The following is a 23,930-nucleotide window of genomic DNA, read 5'->3' on the forward strand; positions in this document are numbered from 1 at the left end:
CCACGTATAATTTGATACATTGTCTATATTTTCTATTCTCACTTCATCATCATGCCGACACTAACATGATTATTTTAAATTACAATTATTTATATACGAAATAATATAAAAAGCACATCTTGCATATCAAAGCACCCAATAATGAAAATGGTTTACGTATAAAATTGTATAGTAAGTTAATTGTAAAATTCGCATTACAATAAATATTGTATCAAAATACGATGTATTTTATTGTAAAATAAAATACACTTTATTTGATAAAAAGCATCAATCCTTACGTATTCTTCTTACTCTATGATGAAGGCCATTACCATATCACAAAGAGTAGATACAGACATCATTTAGTTTGGGAAAATAAGATAGTTTACTGTACATACACCTAAGCTCTTCAGTAATTTGTAGTTGCAGAGAGATGATATTTATTCAAATATAAATGATTTTTCCCCTTGGTACTACGGTACAAGATTGTAATAACTACATATTTAAATCATTACGAAATTTAAAAGTCACAGATTTTTATTAAAGTAACTAATATGTATTACCTAGAGTTATGATTCCAGCTTCAAACATTTGTTTTTCACAGAACAATACACTTATATTAAATTCCTTTTATTCATAACACTGGATGCTTATTGATCCTATTGCGGTTTCTGATACGTTGATATAAATATATTGGATATTAAGTTATATTATTCATTATTTTTTGACATGAACTGAATGAGAGTGTATTTATTTACGAGTTTTTTGAAATAATATCAGATGATAATAGTGGCATTGCCACAAAAAATGACTTATTTATGATTACACTTAAATGGTTCTATTATGAAGTGGCTGCTGTTAACTCATCATGACGTGCTATAGAATATATATTAAAAATAAAGGATATTCTTGTTTTAGTCATAATTAAGCAACTGGATCACTCTACTCATATCAATGTTTAAAATAACTTTAATATTAGTAATAAATATGTCTGTTCTAACATAAAAGCAACCTGTGTAAACGCTTACAAACACTAAATGCAATGACAGCCTGGTCTCATTTTGTTACTCTTAAAATAACTAGTAGAATTTAACATTGCTTTACGATAAAAAGATAACCCTATTCTAACAAAAATACTTTTTGTTGCCTCCTAAATTCGACGACTTCAGGAAAAGTATAATGTACTTAGGCATCGCGAAAGCTTTGTGAGGGTGTTATAGGCGGATACATTTTGACCTATCAAGAAGTGAACCCAAGGTGAACCAAGCAATAAATGAGCTCAGTAAAGATAGTAGTAAACGAATCATTGTTATTTCAACAAATTTAGTTGATCAATGATTGAAATGTTAGAGAATAATAACTTCTACTGGGTACTTTTATTAATAAGTCCTTACTATTCCGGAAGCCGTTCATCACATATTCCAACGAAAGTTAAATGTGAATAAAAAGATACAGAGAATTAACAAGGAGACAACTATACCGTAAACATAAAGCATGTTTAAGAGACTCAATAGCAAATTTTAGCCAAGAGAGATCTGTTTACTTGCGTTAGGTTGCAATTTGTATATTTATATTCAATTAACATCTAGGTTCTCGATGGTTGTTCTATAAGTGTATACTACATTAAACGATAGGTATTAAGATAATGTTACGTTTATATCCATATTTAATAACTTTCAAATATAAACATTTTGAAATAGATGTAGTACTTAACTATTAAATAAATTATAAACTAACTTTATTTCCTGTATGAAAAACATTATTTAAAACGACATGTTGTAAAACGTCACCCATACACTACATTGTACGTAACGGTTGGCCCCATTTATAGACATGCTTTGTCGCAATTCGTTCTTGACGACTTAAGATAAAGCACATCTCTTTCACAAGCTTTCAAAGGGTTGGGAATGCAATTGAATTTTCATGATCAATTTGACACAATTTCATTCGTACGTATAACAATAAAATATTTAGCAAGCAAACCGTCTCTAGTTCGAAGACTGACCTAACAGTGATACAATGGCTTTAGTACCAACCACAACCCAGTCTTTCAAACCAACATTAAATATAACTTAACAACAAAATTTTGTATCAAACTTATAAATATGTCTAACACTGTTTAGTTTCTAGCTTATTTCGTATATTCATGTATTATACTAATCACAGCGTCTTTGGTTCCGAAGACGAGTGCAAACAAACCGAATAAGGTAACAATGACGTTTTTCCAAATAAGGTATTTACCTGGACCGAAACCGATGTCCCAGAAGGTGATTATTTCTATAAATGCCGGTGCAATAAGACCTAGGAGTGAGAAGCAGAACGCGCCAATGACTCCCATGAATGGGGCGATGGTCGGGACGGCTACAGCCAGGAGCACGCAAGCGGTCACCATGACGGTTCTCATTATGTAGTCTGCAAGGTCGGGACGCTTGGTGAACTTGTCTTTGATGCCGTTCCATGCGATTTCTATGCACACGAAGAACTGAAGGCCGAAAGTACAGTACACGGCGATGGCGATTGAGACGTTGACGATTTGAGCGGGACTGAAATGCAAATTTCATTTTATCAATACATATAATAAACAGTAAACAGTAGAAAAAACATCTTTTACATTGAAAAAATAAAATTAGGCGATAGAGTCAGAAAAAATTCTGTCTGTATGTCTGTCTGTTCGTATGTTTGTACACGCTAATCTTAGGAACTACTGGACGGATTTGAATGAAACTTTTTTATTATATAGCTATTAAGCCTGGGCAACATATAAGGTATCAATTATTTTGAAAACTGGAATACCTGATGGAAAACAATGATGTTACAGCTAAACTATAGGAAATATTGAAATGACGTCTTAACAAAAGTTATTCAGCCTGATGAGTATTTTCTGTTGAAATATAAAAAATGAAGATCTGGAACACCTGATGTAGACCTATGATGGTGCAGCTAAACTATAGGGAATATAGAAATGACGACTTAACAAAAATTGTTCAGTCTGATGAGCATTTTCTGTTGAGATATAAAAATCGAAAATCTTGAACACCTAATGAAGACCCATGATGGTGATTTATTATATGTATTGAAATACTTTTGTGAAAGATACTTTAAGAGATAAGAGCGTGCGTTACGTGGATCAATCATACACAGGTCATTATGACTCCGATAGAGGATCTTGCTCTAGTATACCTACTTCTAGTACCTCTAATATTATATTGAGATAAGGAAATGTTATTGGTACTCACATCATTTCATCGTTCAAATTAAGCGTGATAGAATCTTTAACACTTTCGCCAAATCGGAGGTAGCCGAGGAAACCAAGGGTGAAGTAGATAATAGTTACGCCAGTCATTCCCTTGTTGAGTACTCCGCAAAAACCGAGCATGGATCGAGGAGTTTTCATGGCATTCTCCAAGGGCATCACTACTCCAATGGCCTCTATCGCGAAAATAGTCAGGGAGAAGAACTCTGGCCATTCTTCTGGATGCTTGAACAGCATATTCTTCATGTTATCGACTTGCATTTCGTTGGTGCCCACCAGGTAGTAGAATGTGATTCCGAGACCAAGGCCCATGAAAATGTTAGCGATCATGGACACTGGCGCCAGGTACTTGAGATTGCGGATCCACGCCATGAAGATCAAAGGCAGCAGCAAGGCTATTATGTATAATCTTATGTCTATCGGGCTCTGGTCGGCAGTTTTTGTGTAAAATCCTACGACCTGCAACAAGATTATTGTAGTAGGTAAAGTTAAGTATAGGTAATTTATGTGACAAATGTATTCGTATCGTCGTTCTTTTGGGAGTACAAAGCTGAAAAATTGGTAAAAGCCCCGGCCTTTACTATACCTACGAATTTGTTAGCAAAAACTTTACTAAAACCAAATATTATCATTGGTATTACCTTCATTATGTGTGTAGATATGATGACAGTATAGACTGAGCAGGTGCCGAAATAAGTCATGAATAGACTGACGGTTATAAAAATTCTGAAAAAAAGGATATTACAGTTAATTGTTAGGTAAGTATAGTACCTGTATTTGAAGATTAGAAATTCGATATATCTATACTATATATTTATTTTTGACGAATGTTCCTATATCTAATTGACATCGATGTAGGTATACCTAATGTTCCTATATCTAATTGACATCGATGTAGGTATATCTTAGATAATAAATTATTGTCACTACGCGAAATACTATTTAATTTGATTGTAGTGTTCAGGGATAAAATCGACAGGCCACAGATAAGTCCCAGAGCAGAAATATCAGGATATCTTATCGCGATTAACCTAGTTTCACTGGCACTGACCCAAGTCAAGAGCTGAGGGTGAAGTTATGGTTTGGATTTCATTTCGCACTATCGAGTCGATTGCGAACCAATCACATGGCGGTGTCCTTGCAGCACAATGTCGCACTATTATTGGTTCGCTGTCTTACTTCCAGTCGACTCGATAGTGAGAAGCTGTGTTAAGATAGATACGTTACCTAAAGGCATTGGCGTATTTTCTTAGACCCCGTGGTCCATTGTCTAAGGCCGCCTCGCCTACCTCTGCGAATGTCATGGAGGTCTTTTTCGTCTTTTTATAAAGCACGTGAGCGCATTTAATCTGTAAAACAAGTGAAATGTAATAGTTTAAGTACTTATGAATAAATTTCAAGTTATTATGAATCAATATTTGATCTAGAATATTCAAATGGTTGTAGCTAGTTATAAACTACATTCGCTTTGCTTTAAATTCGCTTCAGTCAAACTGTACATGTATATGAGTCGATTTTCACAGTAGTAACGCAACGTTACGCAATATTTAATTATTCACATGGCTTGACATTGAGGTTTCAAATCGAAAATTAAACCAAAATCGACACGTTGACAACTCGCATGGCACACGTTTGTACTTACAAGGATATAAGAACAGTGAGTGCAAATCACGGCGACCAGAATGGTGAAGAGCACTCCGGAGACCAATCCGACGCATTTGAAAGCCTTCGGCATCGCCAGGATACCGGTACCCAGAGATGCCTTCAGCAGATGAGTGAGGGTGTCGTTGTTTCTGTAATTAAGAAGGACATTCACGTCAATTAAATTATCGTATTAGTAATTAAGATTTATTTAGGAAACTCCTTGATTCGACTCTGTCCTTAAAAATTTAGCACACCCTAGGATTGATATAGCAGTTATAAATAATTATTTTTTTCTCTAATAAATAAATTCTCGTCGAATATCTGTAAAAGTGTTTGGGCGAATAATAAACTATTTTAACAAAATAGTATATGGCCTGCGAGAAGGCTAATTTGCAAATAGACAAACATTTACATACGCTTGGGTTTCTTGCACACATTCGGAACGTGGTAAGAATGGATGAAACGTGGTAATGATAAATAATAATTGTTTGTAATATACACGACAGATCACCTCGACGGATTTTAATGAAAAGTAAAGCCTGGTTATGACTGAGAAATAGCTAAAATACACTTTTTGTAAATGAATCTAAAAAAGACTGCTGGAGAGCTACTACCCCAGAACTTTACTAGTTTATACAGGGTGTGTCAAAATACACAAGAAGTAGTAAGCACGGTACTTTTGATATAAAAAAGAATGCTCGTAAGGTTTCATGGCGATTTCCATATGTGTTACAGTGGACGTGACTGATAACTACCTACTTTTAGAAGTGTCGATATTAACAAAAACTTCGCTAAGCATTTATACAAGGTAAATATATATTTTAAATAAATCCTATTTAAATACACGTATAAATTAATGTAAAATCAGAATTATCGTACAATTTGAAAAAGTAAGCAATAAAAAATGTTGTAAATCAATCTTATCGATACCTAAGTAACCTGTGTATAAATTGCAGGAAGTTTCTACCGCAAATGTATTTCGCAAGCATAATATGTAATGTACCTAGATTTTGTATTATTTTGCAAAAGCAACCAAAATAAATTCGCAATGGCATAAAATATTCACTGGGCCGACCCAATTATACATTTCCTAGTTTTAACAGTGATCGATTCGTTGACGTTTAATTAAACTCCGCAATGTACGTACGTACATTGGAATGGCCGCATAAATAACGGTGTTTGATTTATGCTTCGTGTAGGCAAACATGTGAACGTGAAACAACGTGGGGCCTACGCGATGTCATACATAAACCTACATTTTCTGCAAGGTCAATTCTAATTAACTTATGTTCTGAATCTACGTATTTTATCGATAATCCCTCGAATATATATAATATAATTTGAAATAAGATAAAATATACCTAGGTATCTTTTAACTTATTTCAAATCGGCCCGCAAAATAGAAGTATAACCTAACCTACCTACTGTCACATAAGTACCTACGTATTTTTGTCAAACTCTGAACCAAAATGTAAATTATGATAAGAGGTGCGAGATAAGGGGTGATCGACTGTGGAGATAACTGCTGCTGGTGCAGCACAACAAACCATGACACATGTTACTTTCATATGTTAAAATGAAACAAACTTACAGACGGCTGTCTTTTGTTATCATAAAATATCTATTTTAATCAGAGCAAACTATTCCATTCATCGTTTATTTTTTTGAGCTGTCTGGATGAAAAAAAACACGTAGGATGTTGTTACCAAGTACCAGTATTCCCGCGCTGTGGCAATTGGAAAAGTCTATAAAGGGAAAGGGCAAACCACGGGCAAGATATGGCGTTTAAAGGTAGAAAGATATTTTGCATCTCTTGTGTTTTAAACTGGCCAATCAGAAAACTAGAAGTTTTTATGACAATGTTAGAATTTTTTTTTGGTAGGGGTATCATCTATGTTCTATATTATTGAGTAAAACAATTTTGTTGAGTAATGATAAGTGTATAACAGGTAAATAAATATGAATAATGTATAATAAATATACTTACGATGTAGGATTATCCAACTTTCTCTCAGTGAAAGGATCGAAATCTCCCGACTCCGCATCCTTTGTTAGACTGTATCTAAAAATAGAGTTACTAATTCAGTTTATATTGCTACACTGGAGTCAGATTTTACACATGACTACGATTGCTACTACCTCTAATATTGCTGTCAAATATAAACTAGTAGAAAAGTAGGCTATTTGTAGGCTGAAGCGCTGTATGCTGGCATTAGAATAAATAAAAACATTAGGTATCTTTAACTCCTGTTTTGTTAGGCAGGTACCTATATAGGTATACATGACAACCATAAATAAAAGAAGTATATATAAAGATGGCAACTAATTTACATACTAAGTACGAATGTAAATTTGCACTGGCACATATATTACAGGCAAGCACAGCTAATTGCATACCAATGTAGCCTGCATTTAAACCTTTGTGTAGCGATAATAGCAAAGAATTTCCAATTTCTTTGGGAAACTTGATTTGCTGTTGACTTTACTTGTTTTGTTAAAGTCAACAAATAACATTTATGACCAGTTAGAGCAGACGTGACTGCTTGAGGCTACGTTGGTACAGTCAACTAAATATGTCAAGTTACCTTCCTAGAGTAATTAATTATAAGTAATACTTGGTTTCAATCAAAGAAACAATCGTTTCCCGTTTCAGTACAGTTTATTGTAATTGTAACTAATTACAAATTGTAAACAAATGTCAAGCAGACGGCTGGTAGTAAAATCACAGTAGAATCATCAACATTCAGTCAACATTTTATGATGTGCGGGGGAACACGCGAGGGTGGGAGAGAATAGGTATACTTACTTGCTAACAATTTTTTCTTTGCTCTTCTCTTCTGGAGACAGGAATGTCTCCAATTCCTGGGTGACTTTCACACCTTTACTTTCCTGCGTAAATAATACAACGTTTTTAGAGTTTAAAGTAGAACAGGATTTCATTAGTTTAGTCTGTGGTCGTCTAGTTCGAGAAAACTAAATAAAATTATTAATGGTCATATCCACAGAAATTGGTAAAGGTAAATCATTTATCTATGGGAAAACTCACATTAACCATTTTGCCGAATTCCTTTTTTTTATTACGCTTCAACTGGTTTTGTTTAATCACTGACGAACTTTCTGCGAACAAAACAAATTATGATTTAAAAAAAATGAAAATAGTCACAAACTACTAGGATTCCGGAATTTCGAAATGACAGAAATGCGGAACGAAACTAATAGTATTCAAATTCAAATTATTTATTCATAAATTATACATTTATTGGCATATTTTTAAATACTACTGGCATTTTTAAACGACAGTGGTCGTTTAAAAATGCCAGTAGGGAGCTGAGAAGAAATACCGAAAATAAAACTCATTTGAATAGTGTTGGTATATCATGTCATTATTGTTTCTCACAATTTTTTTCTAATAATATATTTAAAGTACATATAATGTACATAGTCAAAAAGTATATCAATACAGGTTATGATTGTGATCCGAGTACTGATAAAAAATATATAATATATATTTATTTATTTATTCACGTAGATTTCATAGGCATTCTTTATCTTATTTCTAGAGTAAAGAAACGGCCAAGTCACAAGTTTTAACTACATTCGTAGAGTAAGTGAAGTTAGGTCTGGTAAATTTCGCAAGGCGCATATATCAAGAATCTTGGCTCTACATATGATCAGACCATTTTTTCGTACATTTTGACTAAAGTGTAGAGTTTGTGAAGCAAGTACCCTAACAATTTTGATGATCAGTGAGTCAGTGACCCAGTAATGAAATTATGAGTTTTTGGACATCTATAAAATCTAAAGTACCTAAGCTAAGCTACGATATTCAAAATTTGCACGTTTAATTAATGTACTCATGGCCTCTGCAGGGAGTTTATTGAATATATTTTTTTAATTGTTTAATAAACTTCCTTCAGAGTGTACTTTGACCCACGAAAGACCGCCGAACCTTTTTAAAGCCTGATTCTGTTCATACAAAGATTATTTTATTAATCTAAATAAATGTAAATTATTATGCTTATTTCCCACTGGAAATAAGCATAATAATTTACACTATTTACACTTCTTCTAATTTGATTGATTTGACAAAAAAATAAGCACATCAAAGATGTGCTGAGACCCAACAGTGAGGACGTCAATTGATTGGAAGAGTTCTTGAAGTTTTCGATCTGTGTTTGAGATCCCGAGGTTTTAATCCGTAAATAAAACGAATAGCTCTTTTCTGTAACACAATCTTTTTTCCTATTTCAGCTACATTAACAACAAACCCCAAACTAATAGTGCGTAGGACAATGCTATGAAAGTAACTGAAATAGGTACACAAGTGTAGCTGTATCATTATTTTTTTCAATAGTACTAGGTATATTTTTTATATACTAGGTACTTGTACTTGGTCAAAAATTGGCCATCGAGTGTTGATATGAAAATATCATAAAATTCTCAAAAGAAAAATCTGTAAGTATAGAGCTGACCGCGTAATTTGTGGATTTGTTGTGGATTTTCCTGGCAGCACCCGTTCACGAGCGTCAACTAGGTCAGCAATTGCGAACCATTGTGAATATACTGGATACTAAATATTTTTTATACCTAGTTCATAATAAAGATTTCACGATTTTTGCTTAGTCTTGTGTAAACAATTAAGTAGTTAAGTAAATATCAGAACTACATGTGTGTGCATGACTGTCTAAATGATATTAGCGAATTATGTGTGTAAATACTTAGTCACATAAACATTTTAGCTCGTTAAACCTATATTTTTCCTTCCAACATAACATAACTGATTTTTATCAATTATCAGTTACTGATAATTGACAAAAGTTACCTAGGTATGTGATGCGACCCACCCCGGCTTCAAACGGTTGTAATATTTTTTGATTTAACTACACTATTTTATGAATGTGAATGATTATAAAGCTATCATTCGATTTTTCTTTTAATTCAAATTTCTATTGATTTTAGTTTAGAATTTTTTTTCTTAGACAAAAAATGTTTTTGTTTCCGGCTAAATCGTACCAATATCAAAAATGCGAAAGTATGGGATCTACATGAGTTATGACCTGGAATAACACTTCTTGGAATGGCACTTCTTACACCAAACTTCCCACGGGAGCGAAGCCCTGGGGCGCAGCTAGTATTACTTATGATAATAAAAAAATATGGTTTAGAAAAAAATAATGTTCATTTACTCTTTAGGCACCAACACCGCGCCATATATAACATGTACAAGTCAGCATGATCCAAAAATTAAGTACTTTGCTTGTATGTAATTATGCGCACGATATGAATATCATATATTAATAACGTATACACTTATTTTAGTCACATAATATAGTTGTGGTGCTGATTGTGGGTATTACTTATCACGTAATAACCAAAGTTTGCAAGTATGAGATATTTATCTACCACCAGTTGTGGGTTCACCCATGATAAGTTTATTTTTATTATGTATTTGATGACAACGTGTATGCAATATACATATATGTGCTAAACAGATTGCATCATAAAATGTATTATCAAGTAGAACCCACCAGAGACATCATTCTGTCTTTGGAATTGCATTTCATCAAATTTGATTCAGTTCTTTTTGTGTTTATTCGTTAGGTACATAAATATGAAAACATCTTTAATGTTTGCTTTACATCAGAAAAACCCTAAGCTATTTTCCCTATTCCCTTTTTTATGCTTTAAAAAGTTATAAAACATGGTATTTAGATTTTCTCTTTGCAATAAAATTACTAGAGATACCATAATGAAAATCCTCACTCCTGTCCGAAATTTTATCTATGTTCTTGTTAAGTATCTAGTTCAGTTACACCAGATGACACACGAACTTCGAGTAATCTAAAGGCTAGTGGAACGTTATCTAGATGTTAATAGGACCTAAGTACACGTACACCCTTCGTAGTTCATGACACCTTGTACGAAGGAAGGACCATTAGGGCCAGGAGACTAAAGGTTCATTGTTAAATTGTTCTCTACATGGAGTGGAAATGGTGGTAGTTTTGTAGCTGGGGGCCCGTGGTATTCTTCTGCCATAGCTATGCCACTGTTACAGGCATGTGCAAAACAAAAATCATACTTGCAAAATGGTAACCTCGCTGAACCGTAATGTTTGTTATTCAAGATGAGGGGCGATCGCAGCCGGTGATACCTCACTTCACAATGGGAACACGACACGTGTTACATACATACATATGGCTAAACTGTTAGTAACATCTATCCATTAAATAATACCATGTGCAGACATGGTTAAATTAAGACGACATGTGCCCGCGTCTCAATGCTTCACGAGAAGATAATCTTTGCGGTTTTTTTGTGACACTTGTTATTCACTGACAACGTACAAACAAAACATTATACAGTGTCGACATTGTAAATGTCATGTAATAGGAACATTAAATTTGTTATATTGATTTATCCATGGGCAATTTTTTTCATGTATTTATATATCAATATATCAAAAGACCGCGCTGCGCAGTGTGTACGTATTATTTATGTATTTATGTACCTACACAGAAACAAGAAAGAGGCTTTAGCAAATAGGAAAATACGCACGGAAGTGCATGAGTTTATTTTAAATGAAATTTATTTCAGCAGACCTATGAGAGGAGTGAAAAGAAAGGCATACGTGCTAGCAATATCGTTACTTGTAATAAAATATGTCGTTTTATCTATTTAATAGATGCCATATATATAGCTACTTCACTTTATGTACCGTTAACTGCTTGTCAACGACTGATCAAAACTTTTGTTAGCGCCCTAGGCTAATTAAGATGGTCATCTCGCAAGGCATAAATGTATTGGCATATATGTAGTTGCGAGGTTTATGAAGTGATTTATTCGGTCCAGTTAAAATGTCGTGTAACTACGTACAATCTACAATCTAGATACAAGGTAGTTAGATCATTGTCTTTGACGGTACGATTTCAACGCTGCCTGAGCCTCAAAACCTAATTATTCTGACGGTTAATCAGACCCTGGTTTGTCCATGCAGGTTGCGTGGACAATAGAACATCTATGTCCGTTGTAATTATGTTGAGTTGGTTGCTTTGCTGCTGACTGTACCTTTACGTTGTGTAAGTTATTATGTACTGAAAAGTTTTACAACTGACTGCTAAATAACGAGGTCTTTATAATTTTCCACGATACCACTGTTCATTGAAACGTGAAAATACTAAAATGGCTCACAATAATAACACAACTTTCATTTTGAAATCGATTTTTTACTGAGACGTTGTTGTACAAATTTTCATACAAAAGATTTAACGCTCCGACGATCAAGAATAGACTGCTTTCGATAACGGCGACCGACACATTCTACAAGTACATTTTTTGATGTCTGAGTAACGCTAGTGAAATTGCATTTAGTAATAAATAAGTAAGTCAAATAATTATAAATCTTTGGCAGCTTAGAAGTTATTTTTAGTTTAATTATACATATAGGCGACTGAACAACCTAGGTAAATTTCACAAGCCTTTGAACGGGGCGTTTCATTAGAGTCCGATATTAAAAAAATAATCTTTTTTTTTCAGTAAACATTTATAAAATTAACATTGTACTTGTACTTTACTTATTTATAAAATAGGATAATAAAAGTGTTTTTTCACAGATGATTTTTTATTTGTGAAGTGTGCACCAAATCAAAATTATTAGGAACTCATATAATATGCGTAAGGTAAGCAAACAAGGGAAGACATAAAATGAACCTTTCGTTTATCGCATAGATGTATTAAAATTTTAACACATCTATGGTTTGTCGTTTATGTAATCTATTTGCCGTCGCAATATCTTATTGAAGTAGCTATTGATAATGGTTGCCCTCTGTTATCAACTGTTTTAGCAACAGATGATAATGTTATCGTTGCGTGGGCATGCAGCGTCAATGCTCACTATTCTTAAAAACAATGCCGACTACACCAAATTACAGCAATTATAGACACAGTCGCATCATTTTATTCAATAGTAGGCATTGCTGACCTGAGTTTCCTGACTGATCCAGACAGGAATCAATGAATTCAATGAAATTTACTTTTTATTTATCTTTATAGTATCCATCTATAAAGATAAATAAAAAGTTAATTTCATGGAATTCTCGGTGCCCGTGTCCCAACTTGCACTTGTCCGGATCTATAATAATAGTTTATAATTAATAAAAGTTTTATTCTACCCGTATGCCAAATTTTATGTTAATACAATTAACACTTCTTTCTAGGGTTTCTTTTAGAGCTATAATTATATAATTATTATTTAGAGATATTATATATATAATACTTAACTGAACTTGGGTAAATATACATTTATATTCGTATATCAGAACGTAATGTTCATGTTACGTCAATATTTATTAGCAAACAGATAAACCAGTCAATGTGTATGGGTTAGAAAGACTTGAAACTCATTATCAAATCAAAACATTATTATTTCTATTCAAAACAACTCGCCACTAAGTACTAAGTACATTCACGATTATACATATATGATTAAGTATATAGGTATAATGCACTGATTTTCCATAAATAAGATAATTATTACGTATAGGGTAGTATTTACAATTGCGGTAAAAATGTTGGATGATTTTAAAATTACTTTTTACTAGTCACAAAACTTACAAGACAACAATCCATCCATACGGGGTGATGTATTAGCGAATCGACTTTTAATAACGTGTCCTAACATGGGACGGTGGCAGTCCCATTCTTACGGGACTTGTGGCAACCTTACACGTATCAAATAAGTAGACATGTTTTATGAGACCTATCATGTTGCTAATTGGGTGAGTAGATCCCGCCAAGCCAAGCGAAAGCCGAAGCCAGCCGTGTCGAGTTACAAAAGAAGCCATTCTGCGTGGTCGTTATACTACGTACTTAGATGGATAGGTATCTAATTACCTGATAATACATTCTAGTTTATAGAGATTGTATCACGAAAAACCTTTCTTCATAGTCGTATTCCTCATGGTTGAGGGTCGTGGTCATTACATGGACGGAAACACACGTAATAACTTTCTTGGCATTATTAATGGAGTGGTTTGCCATTGCCTTCTCCATTTCACAGACAAGTTAATAATCAACAAGTGTGCAGGTTTCCTCACGATGTTTTTTCCTTCACCGGAAGCAACTGGTGGTCGATGAAAACTACTATACATGAGTCGTATTGGTATACAAACTCATGTGGCACGAGTAGGATATTCGACGACCTTTCGAGAGAGACCACAGGCGGGGGGGGTCTTAACCATTACACCACCACCGCTTCCGAAAAACTTGCCTACTTGTATAAACTGTAGTAAGTATCGGTATCACATTCGTTGAAATTCACTTATAAGTAGTTTTTTTTGGTTGGAGAACCTAATAATTATGGCTCGTTTAGGCCTAAGCATGTGCTGTAGCTTACGATTAAAATTCGTAGGCTGTAGACATAACTGAAGCCTTTGGGTTTGACGAAAAATTTGGCTTATTTTAGGCTGAATTACTCGGAAGGTTTTCAGCAAAACGGCTGACGTTTTCAGAAAGTAATCTAAGGTTATAAGGGTAGGTAGGTCTTAGTATATCAATAGGTGTGCCCTGGAAACCTTACAAGGAACAACTATCGAGCAAGCAAACCGTAAAAGTGCACAGATACAAACGTAAGGGCAGTCCAGCGTAAAAAATAATATTAGTATTTCATGTATATACATAAATACTTGGCCTAAATACTACGTACAACTTAACTTTTTGATATTTTAAATATCATTTTACATTTAAGGACAAAACTCACCTAGTTTATGCTTCAATCGGCTAATGGGTTATGAAATATCAACTGTTTATAATCGTCGTATAAAAATGCACAATATTACCATATATTATATATTCATTATTTTTACAAACGTTATTGTTAAGATAATAAAGCGCCCTGTTGGCAGGATTCACAATCATACACGACTAAAATCTAACCTACCTATGACCAAGTAAATCATGAGAAATTATTTTGAGCCAACTACGAAAACTGAACTACGAAATTCCTATTTTACTTACGACAAGTATATATATATAAGATACAATGAATTGTTGGAACAGTTGTATTTTACAATAATATTGATATAGTTGATGATGTATGTTTAGTATATTATGACGTCAATACCTAGTGGCAGGTGCAAATTTTCATAAGCCGTAGTTGACTTACAACATTACATTACAGAGAGTTTTTAATTCTACGAAAACTTACGTATTGTTAAATGGACAAGGTTATAGTAAATCTTTGCGTGTGTTACCTACATAAAAATGGAAGTGACGGCGCTCAGAATAACGAACTATATGGTAGCGTGAACAATAAACAAATCTCAACTGTGGATTCTGTGGAGTATTTTCGTAATTCGCAAAATTGCCGGCACACGCCTAGTTCCGGTTTGCATCAGACTTTTTATGGAAAACATTCGGATGTTAAACTCAACATCGACTTCGAAAAAGACCGTAAAAGCGATTGTAAGATTAACTTCAACTAGAGCTGAAGAAGCTAGATAAGAAAGAAACATGGCCCCGGTAGGTCAAAGACAGAGCGAAATGAGCCTTATAATGCTGATGGGACGGGACCAATGAGAAGTATGTAAATCCATCTCTGTATATCATCGATAGTGTGATATGATATGTCTTCGCGTTCGCGTGCAGCTCTAACTATAAGATCTTCGAGCCACTCGATAAGTTGTATCGATATATGTGTAATGTCTTGTCCCGTACATTGACACATATTTTATTTATAGTTAGGAAGCGACGAGTGTTCGCCACTGTTTAATTACTATTACTATTCTAAGATGTATTCATTTGAATAAAGGCTTATTAAGTAGCAGGTAGATTTTTCTCTTCTCCCTGTCTATAACTAGGAAGGTATAATAATTAAATCATTAATCTCAACCAGCTTCATAAGTTTTTAGGTGAAAATAAATATTAACAAATAAATAAAAGTACTAAATCAAAGAAGCATATCATATGGATTAATCAAATAAATTACATGCAGAGTTAGAAGTCGGTAGAGTAAATATTACTCAATACGTAAAACAACGTTATTTGTAGTTCATTGACACCACAATAAAGGTAGTACCAAATTAGGTTAGTGGTATTGGTATATAAATAGTTAAACAACCTCGTAGTATGTGATCCATCATTCCTATGACTAATGGCAACTATCGTAACGTGACGTCGAAACATTTGACGTATTTTTTTCTTTTTTACCTAACCCCGACTTAAACGAGCGATGTATTGTTTATGTATATTTTGTATTATCTAAATACCTATTTTAACTTAGAAACCAAATGCATACTAATATTATTCCGCTTCGGCAACGTGTACCGACTTCCTTTGTCCTTATGATAAAAAAAATTATATGTTAAATATAAATTAAACAATGGATTTCAGTTTAATTTTATAGAACAGCCAGACAAAATATGAAGAGGAAGGAAGACAAAGAAAGTACTTCATATGTTTTCAAATTAATGTTTTGGCGCAGCGCCAAACAGACGATGCATTTTTAAATGGCGACAACGTGTATTGTTCGGCGACGTATGTAATGCGATAATAGGAGATAAGATTTTTTTTAATGTTTTGGGATGAAAAATTGGACCAAGCGGAAATCGACACCACGCCTTCTATGCACAGTGCTCTTACCACTGAGCCATCGAGGCCGATAACCACTCGGCAGAATCAATTCAAGTCCTGATTTTTTATTAACCTCCGTTTACATCCAGTAGGAAGTAAGTACTCCAAATGTGGGGACATTATAAGGACTCAAATGTTTATTTACATAATTATCATTATCATCATATAGTATAAAACAAAGTCGCTTCCTGCTGTCTTTCTGTCCTTATGTATGCTTAGATGATTGAAGGCAACGGATTTAGACGCCGGTTTTTTTTTAAAGTTAGGAAGTTTAATAATGTATAAAACATGCATAATACTGTACACATGCGGAGTCCGGCTGGGTCGCTAATTATTTTATATGTATTTTTTCATAAAATTGCCACCATAACAAACGTGTCTATATAACAGAAATAAATAACAAGGAGCTATTACTTGACAATTGATAGACATACTTCATTATAATAAGCAACAGTATAGGTACATACGATTGTCGTTTGCTTAATTATTCCAAGCACTAACGATCTAAACGTGTTCCATTACTGATGTTAGTCACGTTTAAATATAGAATAGTATGAGCCACAGGTAATATAAGAGTTACCTGTTTCCCTTTACGTCATATTGTTACATTAGTGCAGCCTGAAGTTACGCAGGATGGCATTGCAAAGATCAGGGTTGAAGGAGCTCCCGTAACTAAGACTATTGGATATATAATTTAAAAATCTGTTAGTAACTGCAACCGACACCGACATAAAAGTTTCGGATATTTTCAGATATACGTAACGTTTGTAACAAGATAACATTTTTATTATTTTGTTCAGTCTGACAAGATAACACTCAAAATTTACTAAATATAATTAACATTAATTATAATGAAATTATAATGAATATGCATACACTAATAAATTATAATTGTAATGAAATTATAATTACGATTAAATAGTATCTACAAAATGGAGGTCTATAAATTATTTTGTTATTTATTTGTAGCTTGTGAAATTTGTTAAAAATCCATAACCGACACTATCCAAAAATTAATTTCCCGCATTATAATCCTATTAATATTAAAAATGCGAAAGTTTGTGAGGATGTATTTGTGTATCGTATCTATGTTTGTTACTCTTCCACGTGACATCTACAGGACGGATGGTTATGAAATTTTATATTAATTTTTTTTGGTAGAATTTAACCTGGAAAGACTTTTTATCCTGAAATTTCTACGGGAGCGAAGCTTCGACTTCAGCTAGTTATTCGTAACGCACGCAATCCGTATCCGAACAACTTTTCTGGTAAAGACCGTTGTTATTAAAATGAATATAAGTCGTTTTAATAACTTCTTGTATGTAATATAAATAAATATTATTCTAGATTCGATGAACTTTCGTGCTTGCCCTGACCCCTGCAGAATTTTCTGGTGTCACGTGGTCAGAGTTTCACATTGTTTCTGTTTTTAGACTTATAGTTATCTGGATGTTGATATTAAAAAAATGTTTTTTAAAGCCGTATCAGTGACGTCTTATTGATCCTTACAAATTTAGCTGAGTCGTAGAAGAAAAATAATCAGTTCTTCACTGTTTATAACTTATAACTAATGACTGTTCATAGCGAGATCTACAAGTCACTTGGAGCAAAACTAATATGTATGCATTTATTTATGTTTGTAACTGTCGAACCGTTGGTCTGATTTTGATGAAACTTAAAAGGTATGTAAGATCTGTCAAGTTCGCGGCGAACAAGTAGTGTAGCTAAATATAAAACACGTGTCACGAGAACGTCCTTGCTAAAATCCACTTTTGAGTCGTTAGCTGCTTCGGTGACACATTCATTTAAGTATTTTTAAACTGTGCAATTTTGCCAAGTGGGAGAATTACAAGTCATTGGCTTTTGGCTAATAAATCTACGCGTGTGTGAAAATCGTCGAGTATTGATGAATAAGTTGTCTTCATTAGGAAATGATGAATCAACACAACACATAGTACGACGAAGGCATGCATTTGGCCTCAACAATATATATACATTTGTGTAGTTGCTTAAATTGTTTAATTTTTTTTCTTTATTTATTTACTATTTTGAGACATGGACGCTCACGAAGGGGACTGTGTACAAATTGAGAGGTCGCACTGAGAGCTATTGAGGGGGCCATGCTCGGCATCAGGTTGCAAGATCGCGTTCAAAACACCGTGATCCGACAACGTTCCAAAGTACGGGACGTTAGAGACCCGATCATGAACCAAAAGTGGAACTGGGCAGGAGTCCTGGCACGTCGGCGGAGTAAAGTTCTGACTGAATGGTGGGCTAGGCTAGGAGAGAGGTGTCGGGCGACCTGCGATGAGATGGGCGGACGATATAATAAAAGTCGCAGGTTGTACATGGATGAGAGAGGCACAGGACAGGAGGGTGGCGTACGCGAAGAGAGGCTTATGCTTAGCAGTGGGCACAAAGAGGCTAAAATAATGATGATGACGATTTATAGGGTAATGTAGCAAAATAAGTACTAGTTGACTACTGGTGTTGCAGGCGACCTTAGACTATTTTTACAATTCGCTGGGCCACGTGCTTGTTTGGTTAATAATGGTAAAATATTGGTTAAAGCTTCGGCCAATAAAGGGACACATCACACGAGAAAAATTAATTAAGTAATATACATAAATATATCGAACAAACTAGCAGAAACCGCAGAAAATGGCGCGAATAACTTTTTATTACACACAACAATGGGTACCAATGGGTATAGTCACCCAGCGCATATTATCAGTTCGCAAATGTCGTTAACTGTCAATTTGAGGTAATGAAACTGAATAAGGTAATGCCTGTGAATAGCTCATTAGACCAATTGTGATGTAATTTCCTTATTTCAACTACTGCGGCACACCATGAAGTATATATAGGTACTATCCACTTATCCGCTCTAACGAGCGAGATTTTTTTACGGCTGCCGTTCTTCTAATTAGTTTCTATTCTTTGTTTTAATTATATTCTTCAATTAAAAATTGTTTTATTATGATAAAAAAGTAATTATTAATTTTAACCTGCATATAAGTATATGTAAGTATGTATTTTCACTTCGAAAAGTTAAGTTATTACGTTTTTTTTTGTAGCATTAGTTTACATATAATTTGAACAGGATAAAATTATTATCAAAATGATATCAATGTGGAAACTAATTTGTCCTAATTACGATATTATGCAACCTAAGTATACATATATCGTTAACAAAGATAACCTTAGTTTGATTAGTAAACTAGCCATATACACGCGGCTGCGTTCGCTTAAATTTTCATCCAGCAGTTCGATACAATTCATAAAAGTCGAATAAAGAAACTATTACTTATATAGGTTTATATAAATGAAATTATATTGCTCGAGAAGAATGAAAAATGCGATAAGTTTTAATATTTATACTGACCTTATTTCACTTTGTTCGATGTCTGAAGTAGGTATTATAATTATGAAAGCAGACCAGATAATTGTGTTTTAATTTACACTAGTTGTGAATGTGGTTCGTTGTCAGTAGTGTAGTCTACAGATATATCGGTAGGTGAAGAGCACAACAAAGTTTAGAATATTTTTAAATAATCTGTGTCTAGCCTTGACCATTTTTACATATTTTGAGTGGGCGTATCAAGCGTAGATAAGCGTTATGTAGGTTACCTACTACTTATTGAAATATAATGCTGGGAGAGGTTATAATTCTTACTTTTAGTAAGTAAAATATATAACCCTGAGTTTAACTTATTAAGGGCTAAGGGCGATGATGAATTGTAAAACATCCCCTCGCATCCTATCCATATCCCAACCTATCGTTGAAAAAATCTATCGTTGGTAGATCTACTTACCTACATACAAGGAGAATACCTACATAGGTAAACGTTAGATTTTTCGCGAAAGACTAATAAACACTCAAACTTTAGCATTTACAATTTTAGCAGGATTAGTAGCATAGGGTAAAATAATATATTCCTGAAGTAGGTAGTATAAGTTAATAAGTGAGTTTCTGTAACTGAAAGAGGGTTTGCATACAATTATTATTTGACTTGTGATTAACACAACAATTGTACATATGTACAAATTAGGAAAGTAAGTATTATAGTATAAGTACAAAACCAATACTTCAATGAAAGTAGGTACCTAAATCCAATTCGCTTATCAGAATTAATATGCCGTTTATCTGAATGAATTTGGCCTTTTAATTAACGCCCAACAAGGCCAAATATTGAATATTGCTTTGCATGGCTTAGTTTACTCTGTGCATTACTGTGCAATGCCGAATGTATTCTGATAGTGCAGCTGTCCTCACGCCGTGCACGGTGCCTATGTACCTATTAGTGCCTCTTTGCACTAATAGGTACTAGATTTGTCATAAAGTCTCTGTAATTTTACAGTCACTCTCCACGTTGCAGACGGCGAGATTCATCCAGCCGTACCCCCTGTGGGTTCACTGCCGTAGCAGTGGGTGAAAGGATGATGGAAATTAACTTTATCAGATGGTCTCACGTTTAGTATGTCTATTCGTTTATATCGATTAAGGCTCTTGTGCCTTGATTTCTATAGAGAAATGCGCTTATTATTCCCATATCACAAAGAAATCAAAAACTTTGTATAAATCTCATCTACTTCTCTTACTTTCATCAAGTGTGATTTCATATAAATCGAGCGTAAAAAAGCATAATAATTTATGCAATCATACTTATTTATTTGAAAAAATTCATGTTCACGGATCTTATAATATTTGACGTAAAAGGTTATACATAAATACAGTAACTATAACCATAGTATATTTTTATATTTTTTATAGAGCACGTGACGGTGGACGGGGCCGCAGTGAACTAAATCAAGGTATTAATAAAGTATGTAAGTATGTATTTATTATTTTTTTATTCGTCGGCGTGTATTCACTAGTAAAGCTGATAGTGTCACCAGCACATCTTTGCCACTTGTTGTTATGTACACAACAAGTTTTAAGAACTTTAAACTTACTCTTGCTTGTCAAGTAGCAATGTCAATGATCTAGGTATGGCTAGGTCAATAGGATACCTAGAGTGTTGTGGGTCCAAGTCCCACATTCCCACCATGTTGTACCCGCGATAGAATGACAACGTGATTGCCTTTTTATGTCGAAAAAAAATCCATACTTCATTTTTGATTCGCATTTGATCATCGATCATTTCACAAGCTCCATACTTATATTTATCGGTTTTAACATTAGATATCTGATTTCACTTGATTCGAAAAAATTAGACAATTGTTGTGACTCAAAGAAAATAAAATCCCTGTATGTGTCCCATGTGCTATTGTTAACTTTATTTACTGTCTAAAATGCTATACAAAAATGGTTAAGAATTTACTCCTATAACGTTAAAAGGTAATAAAAAGTTGGACGCTTTGTCTGGCGTAGAACAGGTTCAGAGGTTCAGGTAGACAGGGCAACAAACACTCGGTGTATGTCGCTCGACGCATACTTCTGTCTTAACTATAGTTAAAGTGAATAGAATAACCGCAAAGAAACGAATTTCTATAAATCCTGAATGTGATTGTGTTTAACATTACAAAAATATCTATCGGTTTTTACGTAGAAGCTAAGCTTCAAATCCACATTTATAACACTACAGCCATATCAACAGCAGTACAAATGTACATTGTATGTAGTGCTAAATAAAATCGTGGAAAAATTAGATTAAGAGGTTGGGTTCCAACATTCACTATCAATAGTCAATTAACTGCGATTAGATCTTCTATAGAAATGTCTCAATTATTTATTCAATTCATATATCTTTTTTTTCTGTTCAGTAGATATGATAGCAGACATACAACACTACTTACTTGACTCTACTAAAGTACTATTTAACTTTCGATAGTGAGTATAAAGATAGCACACTACTTCTGTTCTTGACTTTATGTTAATGACAAAACGACAATGGACAATTGTTAAACATAGATTAGTGCATGTTAATAGTCGATTACTTAGCTTTATTTATTTGGTTAGGAAACAGTTTATTTACATTTTATTGTCTACTAGCGGCCGGACCCGGCTTCGTTCGGCTAAAACTATAATAAATTAGACACCTAATACCGAATCAAAATCCGCTTAAGATCTAAGCGTACATAGGAACAGACAGAGGGAAGTTATTTTGTTTTATAGGTAGGAAGTGATAGTTATTCACAAATATAATTCATTATGATCGAAAGCTATGTGCAAAGAGCTTTAGTATCAAGCACTGTTTTTTTCTCGTACAAAGGCCTGTCTATTTGTATGTCGGCTAACCTAGATATTGTGCACTTATGCATTTGATTTTTGTTATGAATGTTATGTGTAATGAAATACATTATCAGGTTAATAAACTACAATAAAATTAATCAGTTCTTCATACACGTAATACTTACATTACCTGTGTGTAAGTATTACAGGTATGAAGTATAAAAAGAACAAAGTATTATTTGTGTTATGTGCATAATGTCCTAATAATAACCTCTTTGTCAGTAAACAACAATGACAAAGCCTGAAATTATATTCGCAGCAGCGGAATTTGTGCATAACAAATAAAAAAATTAAACAGAAATTGTAATAATACCAGAAAAGTTTTAAAAAATCTTCGAAAATAAATATTCAAAGAATGGGAAAAGCTAATACCTAAGTAATTTTATAAATTCAGTAGTTAAAATAAGTATATATTTACAGAAATAATAAGTAAATATTTTATTTCTCACTAATGACATGTACGTTACATACCTACATCTTTGAGGATTTATTATTTTTGTGTTAGAAATCCTACCTCTTCTACAGTGTTACTATTAATAATATTAATTATAATATTTTCTAACACAAAAATATTTTTGCTTAAAATATATTCTCAAAGATGTATGTAATGTACACGATGTCATTAGTCAAGAGTTGATAATAATCAACAAAATTTATAAATCGGAATCAATATCGAATAATCGAGTGCAAATACACTCATACCTTTACATACTTACCTGTAACTTGAAATTTCAATGAAATTAAGTACAAAATGAAAAAAAAGTCATTATGACACTAATATACAGAAAACACAAGGGAGTGGGTAACATAATATCAGTAGAGAAAGCTTTCGATGAAGTTCGATCGAATGGCACGGTTCATGATAATGATTGATATGGTTTATGTTTTGACAGAAACTGCTATTAATATAAATATCGTGAACGGAACTTACCTCGGTGTCGTATTCGTTGGCAGCCGACGGGTTATAGGTTAGATTGCGATCGAAACACGAACCACGTGCTGTATTTAGAAGGGGCGCGCGAGCGGCCGGCGCGCTGGTTAAAATCGGAATGAGCGATGAGCGATGTTGGCAGTCGGCTGGATTAGAATCGTATAGCGAAACTCAACGCGCGCACTGCGTGGCGGACAGCCGCTGCACACCACCACAGGCCGTAGCTGTACCGCTGTAAACGTACGCATCAACTGTCTACGTTG

The 23,930-nt window shown here is 33.8% G+C and overlaps 1 protein-coding gene across 1 annotated transcript; it reads right to left on the reverse strand.

Annotated features, from left to right (window-relative positions):
- Positions 1–7: 7 nt before the first annotated feature.
- Positions 8–23,930, reverse strand: path (pathetic). Its single transcript, XM_053768836.1, has 9 exons — positions 23,668–23,930; positions 7,923–7,993; positions 7,683–7,765; positions 6,864–6,938; positions 4,875–5,025; positions 4,460–4,581; positions 3,874–3,958; positions 3,216–3,691; positions 8–2,522 (listed from the first exon to the last, which is right to left on the reverse strand). Exons 2-9 carry the CDS (start codon positions 7,929–7,931, stop codon positions 2,111–2,113), a joined length of 1,413 nt encoding a protein of 470 aa, XP_053624811.1. The 5' UTR covers positions 7,932–7,993; positions 23,668–23,930; the 3' UTR covers positions 8–2,110.

Source organism: Plodia interpunctella, chromosome Z, assembly GCF_027563975.2.
Source record: "Plodia interpunctella isolate USDA-ARS_2022_Savannah chromosome Z, ilPloInte3.2, whole genome shotgun sequence".
In the NCBI taxonomy this organism is placed as follows: Eukaryota; Metazoa; Arthropoda; class Insecta; order Lepidoptera; family Pyralidae; genus Plodia; species Plodia interpunctella.

Bases quoted from the DNA above. Each gene is read 5' to 3' on its own strand.
- path (XM_053768836.1), bottom strand. The intron at 4,582-4,874 runs GTAAGTACAAAC...CTTGTTTTACAG, and splicing joins CTCACTGTTCTTATATCCTT to ATTAAATGCGCTCACGTGCT. The intron at 3,959-4,459 runs GTAACGTATCTA...CCTTTTTTTCAG, and splicing joins AAATACGCCAATGCCTTTAG to AATTTTTATAACCGTCAGTC.